This window comes from Magallana gigas, chromosome 2, assembly GCF_963853765.1.
Source record: "Magallana gigas chromosome 2, xbMagGiga1.1, whole genome shotgun sequence".
NCBI lineage: Eukaryota > Metazoa > Mollusca > Bivalvia > Ostreida > Ostreidae > Magallana > Magallana gigas.
In genome coordinates, this window is record NC_088854.1 from 57491894 (window position 1) to 57505217 (window position 13324).

General features: G+C 35.4%; 1 protein-coding gene across 2 annotated transcripts; it reads right to left on the bottom strand.

Annotated features, from left to right (window-relative positions):
* Positions 1-2516: 2516 nt before the first annotated feature.
* Positions 2517-11729, bottom strand: LOC105318608 (mucin-2). 2 transcript variants are annotated; one of them, XM_011415812.4, is made up of 11 exons: positions 11534-11721; positions 6221-11133; positions 5988-6088; positions 5803-5867; positions 5506-5702; positions 5114-5279; positions 4715-4876; positions 4484-4619; positions 4184-4312; positions 3319-3372; positions 2517-2711 (listed from the first exon to the last, which is right to left on the bottom strand). In XM_011415812.4, exons 2-11 carry the CDS (start codon positions 11130-11132, stop codon positions 2637-2639), a joined length of 5997 nt encoding a protein of 1998 aa, XP_011414114.4. In that variant the 5' UTR covers position 11133; positions 11534-11721; the 3' UTR covers positions 2517-2636. The 2 variants fall into 2 exon arrangements, with proteins under 2 accessions (XP_011414114.4, XP_065933518.1); XM_066077446.1 differs by lacking the exons at positions 2517-2711; positions 3319-3372; positions 4184-4312; positions 4484-4619; positions 4715-4876 and having other exon boundaries at positions 5154-5290; positions 11534-11729.
* Positions 11730-13324: the final 1595 nt, after the last annotated feature.

A 13324-nucleotide genomic window follows, 5' to 3' on the forward strand; every position in this document is an offset into this window, starting at 1 on the left:
CCTCGGTCAATCGGATATTATTGCGCGCTGTAATATAGTTCCGGACATCTAGCATCTTGTAGTCGTACTTTTTAGAGCGTATTGTACGTCATCTCTATTCGTCGGTTTGGTAATATTTTGGCGTATTTGTAACTACAAAACATAATGATTTAATGATGAAATAAGACTACATAAACTACACAAACAAGCATCGATTAGTGTCGGTGCGCGTAGGAATATTGATTTAGTTGACTATTACATAATCATGTCTAGGTCCAGGGGTCAAGAAGGAGAGGATCCATGTACTTTTTGGTGTTTAGCAATCTTGAAGATTGTGCAAGGGTAATAGTTATAGTTAAAAAAAGTGCGATAATTCTATTGAAGGCCTATGATAAAATTAATCTATAATAACAGTTCAAAGCGAACTTAGGCATCATTATACTGTATATTATACATGTAAGTTAGTGAATCAGTATTTTTTCGATATAATAATATATAGTTGTCACAAGTTGAAATGTTTTGTTGTCAAACCCCGGCTAAATATTTCAAAGATGTGTTAAAATGATGATAGTCGGTAAGACAAAATAATTTAAAATAGGTATTCTTGATATTTTACTGATGCAGTGGCGTCGGAAGCAAATTAAAAGTTTGGGGGGGGGGGGGGGGACTTAATTATAGGATTATGTCTAACTTTGCAAAAAAGCGGTTCCGACGCCTATGTACACAGTGATTTATCAAATAATCTTTTCAAAAAGATAATGATCACAATCGATGAAGGGAAAAAATATCGATCAATAAATTAAAGACGTACATGTATTTAAGGAATGAATTCAATATTTATTAGTTTTGTACGATATAAAATGGTTTGAGGCAGTTTACGCTTTATAAACCGCGAAGCGATTTATAAAAAAGTGTAAACTGTTTCAAACTATTTTATATCGTAAAAAACTAATAAATACTGAATTGAGGCAGTTTACGCTTTATGGTTTTAATAGACAATTAATTAGACATTAGACAATTAGATTATATATAATTAGACATTTAGTTCATTTCTTAAATAATCCTGATCCTACCTCTATCTATTTGGAGGTCCGTATTGCTCCGCTTTGAATTTGAATTTCGTTTTATGGATTTTTGAGATGGTTCACGGTGTCATTTTTTCATAGACAAGTTTACTTGTAGACATTGCCAGTAAAGACGTGCAAAATGTACGTACTCCTACATATAATGTTCAATGGGCCGTTGTACTGTATGTTTTGTGGCGTAGAGTGACAAATAATTTTTTTTTAAAAATTACAGGCGAACTATCACTGCTCTATGAAAATTGTTTTCAAATGATGACAAGCCTACGTGCACCATAAAATCACTATAATTAATAAAATTACTCTTTTATAATATCTGAATATAAAGAAACACAAAAAAAAACTTGTCCTTAAAATCTCACAGATAAAAAATACATGTATGTTTATGGATTAACAATGGATTAACATTCATTTTCTTTTTCTGTTTATCACATCATAATTTAATTCTGGTTGTAACGCGCTTTCTGATTGGCTAAAAAATCATTTTATATCGTATAAAGAATGTTGCCTACGTCATAGTAAGACTAACGTCAAAAACGTATAAAACTAATAAATATTGAATTCATTCCTTAATTATTGAAAATATTCATTATAAGGCGAGAGGGTTTGGTTCTAAACAGAACATTTATATATATTCATTATAATTTTGAAAAGAAAATAGATCAAATCAATATTTAACAAGCATTGAACATATTTAAGATTTGTTGGTAATTTAACTTTTCAGAATCTTATAGTCAATCCTATTGTAGGCATTTACACGCCTTATTCCCACAATCTTCTTCATCAGTATACTATCTACTCAGAAGCTATAGAATCAATTCCTTTAAATGCTTTGCAAGTGCAACAAAAACATGTAGTAATCTCAGCAAAAAGATTTAAATATCTATATACCACTTATCTACCAATGTTTTCAGTGAGAGAATGTGATAGTAAAGTTAATAGCAAATATATATATATATATATATATATATATATATATATATATATATATATATATATATATATATATATATATATATATATATATATAGTCCCGAAAATTTGACAATATTGTTCGTGTCGTTGGTTATTTTTAGTGCTTTATATATATATATATATATATATATGTGTGTGTGTGTGTGTGTGTGTGTGTGTGTGTGTGTGTGTGTTAGAAATAGACATTGAGCACACCCCACCCCCGGGGAAACACGAATTCCAAAACCAAAAACCACATTGATGCAGAGTCGTTCTGATGTCCAATGTACACAACCCACTCTACTTTACTTTGGGACAAGACGATGAGAGTGTCGGAGGCAAGGTAAGTGACAACTTAATATATATAGTTTTCTTTGGCTTCGTTACTTAATCAATTTAGTATTTGGGAGTACTTAACTTTTTATGAATAGTGAAATGTGGAATAAACATAGTTACTAGAATCATAACTATGAAGGCCATCATGTACCGTATATAAATATATATTTGTCTTTTTATTACAAGAAATACATATCATACATATCGTTAAACATGAATAAACATGTACATAATGATGTGTTACAGAAATTTAGTTTCAATTTATTCCGTTGAGAGATGTGTGAACTAGAGATGAGTCCGTTCCTCCACAAAATCATAAAAAGCAGGATTGGTGTAACCCACTGATCCCCACGACTGGTCCTGTTAATGAAATGTAAGGGAATCTTTCATTCAATCGCATTGTTTTTAAATTTCTTAATACTAGATAAAACAAGTATATGTCTAAGTCCTATTGTATGAACTTTAAACAATTATAATAATGTCAGCGAGCTTCTGTCTAAACCAGAACAGAAAGCCGTTTATATAACTGTGTAAATGTCTATAATCGAACACGCTGTATCCAAATTTGAATTATCCAAAGAACTATTCTCTTTAGAGAGGTGGACAAAAATAGAGAATACTTAATCAACTGGAATCAAAGATATTTTTTTAAATCTAGAATTCTACCTCGGGCATGCTGTGTCTTACATGCACATCTACTCGATGTCTCTGAACTTTAATTACCTTTACTGCAAGTCATCTCTTAATAAAAGTTAATTCAACCGGTTTAAACTAGTTTTTCCACTTGTACACATTCTAGAAACTGGAATTACCTTTCGTTACATGAAAATACCTCTTGCACAAGCATTCTATTAACTGGAATTTCCTCTCACACGGATCTATGAGGTGAAATTATCTTTATATAGAATCTGCTTTCCCTAAACAAGAGTAACCTTCGAACACGATCTGATACTGATATTCCACTTACTGTCAGATATATTGCACTTGGTTCCTTGGACACAACAGGCCTTTTGATGGTGAACTAAATGAATGAAAATATAACTTACTCATAGATTTATGATGTTTGAATAAACTCAATCACTTCTAAATTAAGGAAGGTAATAATTTCACGATTTCAGTAAACTGAGTTGGAATGTACATGGAAGACAATTTTAAATGTTTGGTTAACCAATTGAGGCAATAAAAATATTGAGAATATGAAGATATTTTTACATATTCATCTCGTACATTCCCCAAATGTCACTGTTAACGTTGTGAATATAGTATAAACTAGACCTCTAGGTACAACTCGGATATTTTGAAATTTTGTAATTGGGTGTAATCTTAAACCCTTAAATCAAATAGGTAGAAGAATGAATTGAAAGTACAAACAACTAAAGATTTTAAGGTAAAGGAAATAGTATTTTCTCAAAACGACTTATATCCAAAAGACCATGCAAAGATATCCAAGTTTTACATCACTAACTCAAGTTTTATTGACCCTGTACACAAAAGTAGAAACACCTTACCACGTTAATACTGATATTTTCAAATTCTTAGTCATTTTCACAAGTCATCTGCGAACACAGGCAACTGACATTGAAAATAATCCTGTTTATGGTAAGATACATGTAATTTACCGAACTGTACTAATAAAGATATTAATAGTAATAATTATAATAGAACAGGAAATAACATAATTATCAATAAAAAAGATATTATACTAGTATACCTGTGTCGCGCCTCGGGTGTGAAAATTACATCCTGAATTTAGAAATGGCACATGGGCGTTATCTGTGGCTTAATTATGGCTATGTCTGACCTATTAACTGTATGTACTAATTGTGACTTACGTCTGCCTCAAGGTTGAAATGGCTGTAGCTGGGTACAGCATCAATAAAACTGGTGGCCATAAGTCCGCCGTTTCTGGGTAGATAAAGACCGGGCCTTGTTAACCGACCACTCCCAAATGGGTCATGAGCCTGGGAAATTGGAGGTTTCTTATTATTATATATACCACAACGCCTTTATCCAATTTGGTACACCCTGTTTATAAACCCAGGGTGTCTCAAAAATTACTAAAATCAAAATGGAATCTCAAAATTTAATGATTTGCTTTATAAAAAAGGGTTTTCTATTGTTTGCTCAATTACCGGAACTAAATATCTCCCATCTCTTAGAGATCTTTTGTATGGGACATCTCGTGTGGAGTATCTTCCAGAAAAGGTGGACCACCTGGAATCCCCACCATTCAAACCCCGCCAGCCTGTGGCATCGTCTTCCAAGAAACTTCATACATAAAATGAAAGGTCAGCAAAATTAACACACGCAAAGACGATATCTGATCTAAACAATAACAGAGCAGATATCATCATCAGAGTTACCTTTCTTTGTCTGTTCTCCGTGATCTGATAAGGCATCCAACGAAAATAATCATAAACACCACTCCAAGAGACCCGAAAGTGATTCCGAGCTGGGCTTCTAGCGACACTGCTCGACTCTCACAGTTCACGCCATAATAAATGTTCAACCAATCAGAGGCACAGCTACAAAGAATACTCATTTCTTCATGTTCCTATCTAGCTTTACAACATCATCATTACTTTATTTGTCATATTGCATTAATATACAATACATAATAAAAATGCCTTTCAATATATGTTGTAGACAAATTTATTGAAAAAAAAAAATCAAACTTATTGAAAACTGTGCAAAATAGAAATTTACAGGATATCTCCTCTATCTAAGAGACCCATACAAGCACCGTGTTGTGACATCTTTACCTGCAGTAAGTAGTGTCAACTGATTGAACGCATTCGCCATTTGGACCACATTCAAGGTAGCACGCACGCTGCATGGGATTGCATAATATGGCAGTGGTGTTGTTGTTGGATAAGATGCATTTTTGAAAGCTTCCACAAATGTCTACTGCGTCGCACTCAGTGTCGTCTGCAATCAATCTTAAGTGTACAGAGGTCATGTCTTGAATCATGCATGTTTGTTTTGAATTCTTGCACATGCAAATATGAACGAAATTCTGACAGTTACATTATGCAAATACCGGATGAGATTTCCGAAAAAGTGTCGCGTGCAAATTGTTGGATAAAAATTCAATATACTTGCAGAAATGAACTGTATAATGATATGACAATAATATTAGAGACAATAAACATACTCTGATGCAACAGAAATGATCTTCTGACATCCCCTTTGTTGTCATATAACTTCCCTCTAGAGGTGTTGAGCTTGGTATAATTGACCGATTCCAGTGTATTGACCATTTTCTGAACTGCCCTTTCAACAGTAGTATTAATTCTACGAAGACTACCGACTTTCACTTTGGCTTGGACATGTACTTTTATACTACCCTTCCTGAAGAGGAAATATCAACAAGCGTTAAAACATGCATTTATGAATTATGAGAATTGAATAGTTTAACTAAATCAATAAAAATATGACGAAGAGATCTTACGTAACAGTGGCGACCACTAACTGAAAGATGTTACGATATTCCTTTGGTAGGAAATTGTCTTTTACCTTAAAAAATGCAACTGAATTAAGACATTTCATTACTACAATAGTATCTATTTGGATAATGTCAGGGGTATAAAAATCAATCATGAATATTTGCTATATAACTGTACAATTTATTCTTACCAGTAAACTAATTTCTGATTTGAACTTAAAATCATCTTTCAGTTTCCTTTCGAATGTTCCAGAAATCCATATCACAATGCCAAATTCAAAATAAGCAGAATCTACAAAAAACACACCACATATATGGATAATCCTCAAAATTGTTCTAAAAGACTAGTTTCAAATCGGATTAACAAGCAGTTAGTTTTAGATCCATCAATTTCAAATAACAAAGAAAAAGGAACCAACTGTACCTATGTGTGGTTTGATCTTTGCAGAAGACTGTGTTGAAAAAGTGACATCCCGTGTTGGTATAGAGGAAGACCCTGTTACAGACTCCAGCGTAGTGGGTTCGTTTCCAGGTACACCAGTGTTAGCTTTTGATGAAGAGGTACCTGTTGAGTGGTGGTCAGATGTCGTCTGATGTCCAGAAATACCTTTTGATTGCGAAATTCCATTGTTTTTTGTCGTAGATACCTCAGCGCCATTGGTTGTGAAATTATATTCTAACTCCGCTGAAGATGTCTGAGGAAGTTCCGAAACACCATTCGAACTAGTCACGAATTGTGCATCTGTCTCCTCAGTGGACTCGGGTTTGTCGGTAGAAGCAATCGCTGAAAATTTTATATTGTCAATCGTGGAATGAACAGGTGAGATATCTGTATGTATGTTTGAGCCTGTTTCTTGTGTTTTTGATGGGATCGTTGAAATATCCGTGGTCTGGAGACCCAGAGTGGCATTTGGAGTTGTAGCCGAATTGGACAATGTTGTTTCTTCATTTTCTACAGTTGATTCAGAAAAGCCAAGTGTTTCCCTGGTGGACTGAGTCAAACTGGCGGTCATCGGGAGAGCTGTTTCAGTGGAAGAAGTATTTTCCATCAGTTGTGGTGTTGAAAACGCAGCAGAAACTTGCTCAGTGGAACTTGGAATTTCCTGGGCTGTGGAGATCTTATGAGTCATGATCGTTGTAGTTGCCCCTTCCTCTGTTGTGAAAGAATTCCCTAACCCCAATGTTGTGAATTCAACGGTAGGGACTTGTTCTGATGTTTCTGTAGATACATTTTCAATTAATGACGTTTTTTCAGAAATGCTTGATGATTCCATGACAGTTGTGGACATAGTGATTTTCACAGGTACATCAGTGTCCCTCTTGTCAGAAGGAGAGGTTTCTGCACTGTTTATTGTTGTTTGCGATGTCATGCCGGACAATAGAGACGTTGTTTCAGCAGAAAAACCGACTGTAGATGACCACGTGGTTTCTTCCCCTGGATGATTTGTTGATGACTTTGTTGTTTCTAATAAAGAACCTTCTGACGTGGACAAGTATTGCAGTGTAAAGTCAGTGGATCCAGTGTTTGATGGCGCATCATTTGTCGTGGTAGACACTTCTTCAGTTGCTATTTCCATTGTGGTGCTAGGCTCAGTTTCTTGGTAGGCTCCTGTCGTGTCTGATCTTTCGGTTGTTGTTGATTCTGTAAACTTTGACTCAATAGTATCGGTGACACCCGTAGTCATTTCTAACTCGTATTGTGTAGAAAAAATTTCACTATTAGTTGAATGCTCCTCTGTTGTGTATTGGAGTTCAAACTCCGTAGACATTCCCACGCTCGATGTGGACAATCTCTCTGAGGTAGTATCACTGGTTAAAAAAGTTTGTCCTTCATTAGTATATGCAGATGTTTCTATTCCTAACATGGAAGTAGTGGTTCCCGTTACAGCATTTTTTGTTGTCATTGCTGTCGTGTCATTTATTTTAGGGATTTCTGTTGTGGCAACGTCTGAAGAATGGTATTCTGTTGATTCATTGTCTGTGATTAATGGATGTGGCGCGTTTGTAGATTCTGCATGAGTAGTTAAAACACCAGTTGTTGAAAAATCAGTTTCATTCAATGTTGATAGAGGTTGATATTCTTCTGTCTCTCCATCAGTGCTAAGCGATGTAGAAGGAGGTTGATCTGTTGTTGTTACCGTCATAGAAGATACATATATTGTTGTTTCTCTATCAGTAACATGTAATGTTGAAAATGGTTGATATTCTGTTGTTTCCCTTTCAGTATCAGTGACATTAGATGAAGAGGGAGGATGATATTCGGTTGTCTCTCCATCAGTGGCATGTGATGTAGAATAAGTATGGAATTTTGTTGTTGATTCTTTATCTGTTGGATAAGATGTTGAAGGGGGTTGATATTCTGTTGTTTCCTCTTCAGTGGTATGTGATGTTGAGAGAGATTTTGTTGTTTCTGTTGTTTCTATAGCATTAATTTGAGGTGTAGAGAGAGGTTGATATTCTGTTGTTTCTTCATCGGTAATATGTGATGAGGAAGAAGGATGATTTTTTGTTGTTGTTTCTTTATCAGTTTCATTCGATGTTGAAGGAGATTGATATTCTGTTGTTTTTTCATCAGTGGCATGTGATGTCGAAGGAGTTAAATATTTTGTCGTGTCTATATCAGTAGCATACTGTGTGGAAGAAGGAATGAATTCTGTTGTTTCTGTATCAGAAGTATGTGATGAAGATAAAGGTAGAAATTTTGTTGTTTTTGTGTCAGTAAAATTAGATGTAAAGGATTGTTGGTATCCTGTTTTCTCATCAACAGTCGTTTGTGATGAAGCAGAAGGTTGAAATTCTGTTGTTTCTTTGTCACTGGAATGTGTTGTAGACAAATGTTGAATCTTTGTAATTTCTTTAGTGATTACAGGAGGCGAGGTAGAAGGTTTTAATTCCGTTGTATCTATATCAGAAGTATGCGATGAAACAGAAGTTTGAAATTCTGTTGTTTCACTGAAAGTGGGATGAGGTGTAGAAGAGGACTGGAAATCTGTTGTTTCTTTATCAGACGTTTGTGAAGTAAATGGAAGTTGAAATTCTGTTTCTTTACCAGTGGCAGAAAGGGTAGAAGAAGGTTGAAATTCCGTTGTTTCTTTATCAAAATTACGAGGTGAAGTTGAATGTTGATTTTCTGTCGTCTCTGAGTCAATGACTGGTGATGCAGAAGAAGGTTGATACTCTGGTGTTTCTGTCTGAAAAGATTGATATTCTGTTGTTTCTCTGTTATTGACATCAGGTGATGTAGAATGTTGTAATTCTGTTGTTACTCTATCACTGGCATGAAGTGAAGTAGGGTTTTGATGTTTTTCTGTTGTTTCTTTGTCGGCTGTAGTTGATGTTAAAGGAGGTTGGTATTCTTTTGTTGCTTCTGTTGGACTTGCATGCGATGTCTGAGATAAATGAGGCTGATATGATATTGTTTCACTTGCACGTGTCTGCGATGTAGACTTTTGGTTTTCTAAAACAGTCACTTGTATACGCATCGTAGAATATTCACTGTCATTTGTTTTTGTACTTAGTGCCTCAGGAGAGATAGTTGGTTTTTTTGTTTCATAAATACCAGTTTTCTGGGAATTAGATGAAGGTGGATAATCTGTTGTCTCTTTTGGTGATGCTTGTTGTGTACTTTGTTCACCCTTTGTATCGTCTGTGTGAACGATTGTCTCTACAGCTGTTGTCGGACTGCCATAGGATGTCATACCTTCTGTAGTGGTTTCACTTCCAGTCGTTGTTGTTTTTGTTGGGACATTGCTAGTTTGTGTATGATTTATTTCTGTAGATGAAAGAATGTTTCCTGTTGTGTGTATATTTAAAGTCGTGCTTTTAGTTAACGAAGAAGTTTCAGACGGGTTTGTTGCTGTAGAACCCAAGGACGATGCATCTATAGTAGTCCTTTCTGAAGTGACAACACCGGTCGTTTCTTCTGTAGCATTAGGCTGGGTTGCAGTGTGGGATTCAGTTTCAGGCTTTAATGTAACATCTGTATAAGATGCTGAAAAGAACGGGGTTGTTCCTAATGATGATTTGTTTTTTATCTCTGTTGACGGTATTGTTTTGGTTGTGGTTGGAGTGATCCCAGGTTGGTTGGATGCATTGCTGTTTGTAGATGGTTTTTCGACGGAAGAATTAAACTGAATTGACGGCTTGGTAATCCACAGATGTTCAGTTTCTGACATATTTTGTGTAGATTTTTCCACGGACTCTGTGTTAGGTACTCCGGTTGATGAAGGAACTAGATCTTTATATGACGTGGCGTGTTCTTGTTGTGAATACGTAGTCTCCGTATCACTCTCTGTGGTATCCAGCTGTTCAATTGTAGTTTTGGTAGAATTCGACGGCACAGTTGAAAATTTTTTACCCGTAGATAACACTGAAGCAACGGATGCGGTCGATGATATCTGTTGGTTGTTTTCCGATTTTGGAAACATATCAGTGAAAAATGAGGTCTGGGGTTTAGTGTTGAGTGGTGGTTCAGTAGAAGCAGTAGACTCTGAGGGAGGTCCATTTGTCGATACTGTCTGTGGACCAAACTTTGTGGTTTCTTTGGGAGAATTCGAAAAGCTAGCTGTATTGGCTAAAGATGGGTAACTAGTTGTTGTTTTAAGGTTGGCCGAGTTCATTTCTGTCAACGAATTCGTTGTAGCTGTCGTCAGTGCATGAAATGGCGTAGACTGAATGGGACGTTGTTCTGTAAACATATCTAGTGTTAACTCTGAAGTTTCTAATGTGACTGATGTAGAGCCTTTGATAGATTTAGTAGTCTTATTACTGATGACAGGTTTTGTGTTTCCGTGGTTAGATGTGCCTAATGATGGCATTATGACAGGAGAACCTGATGTAAAATTTTTTGACTCTGTGTCCTTAGAAGGTAATGAAGACACAACTTTTGTTGTTTTGTATGTAGCTTTGCCAAAGGGTGTCGATGAAGTTGAAATTGAAGGCTTTTTATCTGTCGTAGCTTTCACTTTGACCGAACTATTATTTTCTATATCGATAGTGTTCGTGGGAAAGACCCCCGAGATATCGGTGCTCTTCTTCTCATTGTTAGTCATTTCTTTTTGGAGATGGTGTCCTTTGATAAAGTTGGCAGTGCCAGTCTTGGAAGCATTAATTTGGGTACTTGTTTGAGCGTTTTGTTGTAACGTACTCCTTTGTGTCAATACGTCAGTTTTTCCTGCACTGGCTTTTTGATTATTTTGCTTTGATTGATTTTGATTGGTTGTAGGAACCAAAATGTCAGTGTTTATCCATGTGGCACTCACTTGCTTCCCCTCAATTATTAGTAAAATACACAAACTAGTTATTCCAATACACAACCGAAAAGTATTGAAATGCATCCTAAAAAATAAAAAGAAATAAAGCCACTGATTTGCGTTGGCATGAGTACTTTTTAACTTCTTAATATCTCATATAATTAAAAGTATAGAGGGTTTTACCGATGTTAAATTGTAAATGCTTTTAGTTCGTATATACACACTAAAATTTTTGCTAAATACAAAATTAGGTACGGTTCTTGAATTGAGAAGAAATTACTTGTATTATTAAATATAAAATAGAATGTATGATATATTGTAAGATTTATAATATATTGTATATTTTTATGATATAAGATATTGTAAAAAGAAAAAGAAAAAAGAATAACAGTCGCTGTTGGTACTGATATTTTGATTTACCTGAAATTTAATTAGACTGTATTTATTTTATCAGAGAAGGAGTAAATAGTATCAAAGTAACTTACCTTGCTACACAAGCCTCCCCAATTAACACAAGTTTCTTAACATGAACATTGAGGGTTCAGGGCAATTTTCCGTAATTGATGCCTCAATTTTGATAAGGATAAGTGCACAAGAAAAAGTCCCTGCCCCTCTTGTTCAAACTTGTGTCCAGTCATGGAGACCTTTGAAGTGGTTCGATCCCGATTTTTAAATGAATTGCTTCATTAATCGGTACAGGTTTGCATAGGTTTCCTTTAAATAGATAAGGAAAACGGGAGAGGTTGTCCGAGCATTGTTCATTATCTAGAGGTTGTTTACAGAGATTAAAGAGCAGAGAGACGCCCTATCGCCACACCTCCGTGCTACTGGGCACTTCTAATGCATCGGGTAAAATCCTCCAAAAAGCATTGAAAGACTCTATAGAAAACGCAAAAGGTATTTCATTATTAAAACCCACTTTATTTAAATAGTAGCGTTCGTGGGCTTTTTGGAAATTCGACTATTGAGTATGAATTCAACATCTGCGTAGTACCCAGTAGGACGGTCACCACTAGGCGTTGACCATTATCAAAATTCCATAAGCATGAATGTAGCTTCAATGTAAAAGTAATATTCTACCGTGAAAACAATGCTGGCACGACAAATTACTTTGTTTTTCGTTATTTGGGATGATAACGTTTTAATAAAGATGATCATTTATCTTAGATTTGTCGTGTTTTATTTATTTATTCACTGTATAAGAATATAAGTTTAAGTATTTACAATGCCGGTTTATCAAACCATCGCAAGTTCGAACTTTTATTTACTTTGTGACCTAAAGAATTATAGAAAAAAGATTAAGACGATATAATTTTATCTGTTCAACTTCAATATTAACCGTTGACATATCATTATTTTCACTTGAGGGTTCTTTATCTGTGCACAATACCTCTTTATTCTTGGCTCTATTTTCAAACAATTCCTCAAATCCACATTTGACCCCACAAACACCATTTCATAAGCGAACAAATGATATTCATCGATATCTTTGTGAACCTGCTTATCAGAAAACCCGTATTTATTATCTTACAGCAGCAAACAATTGCATCTGAAAAAGACCTATTGTTTTCCACAGCATACCAAAGTGACAGAATATAAATTCAAAAACTGTGTTCCCTTCCTCACAATACGTCAGAGGTATTCATGAAGCACCTGGAGGAACCGTTTTACAATGGAGAGAGATGGCATTAGCTGTCCCCGGTGACACTGACGACTGGCTGTTCTGACACTCATAGATACCCAACGCTGGTTGCTACCGTCAGTAAACGGTGTACAATTGATGGTCCCATAATTTTGCAAGAGAAGAACACTTTTCTATCTTGTTTGTGCTTTGCTATGTTAGGAGATACTGTGTCCGTTATCTCTGTATAGCATGCATCAATAGAACAAAATGATTTAAAAGCTCGTCGTTACGACGTTCAAATGGTTTTGTTGTAACAAATTGTGTATCTCAATAACATTATACCACAGAGTGGGAGGATAATGCCGCGGACCGACGGTGATCTCGTCCATTTTACCGCCTCCATTCCTGTAAAAGATAATTTGGAGATATATAAAAATGTCAAATATCCTGTTAATGAAAAATATCTCTATCGTTACGTGGCATTGCTTTTTTATGGCGAACGATATAATAAATGTCCACACTAATTTCATCTCGAGCGTGAACTCATGCGGTCAAGGTTCTATATGTTACTGTATCACATCCTGGCATTTCTGTCGCCATGACAACACTCCCCCGACAGAAGCTATTTTTTGCAGATTCTACCAGCATCTCT

Coding starts and splice junctions, on each gene's coding strand:
- LOC105318608 (XM_011415812.4), bottom strand. CDS start 11,132: ATGCATTTCAATACTTTTCGGTTGTGTATTGGAATAACTAGTTTGTGT. Junction 4,877..5,113: donor GTTGACACTACTTACTGCAG/GTAAAGATGTCA, acceptor TATTCTTTGTAG/CTGTGCCTCTGATTGGTTGA. Junction 4,313..4,483: donor ATGGGAGATATTTAGTTCCG/GTAATTGAGCAA, acceptor CCAATTTCCCAG/GCTCATGACCCATTTGGGAG.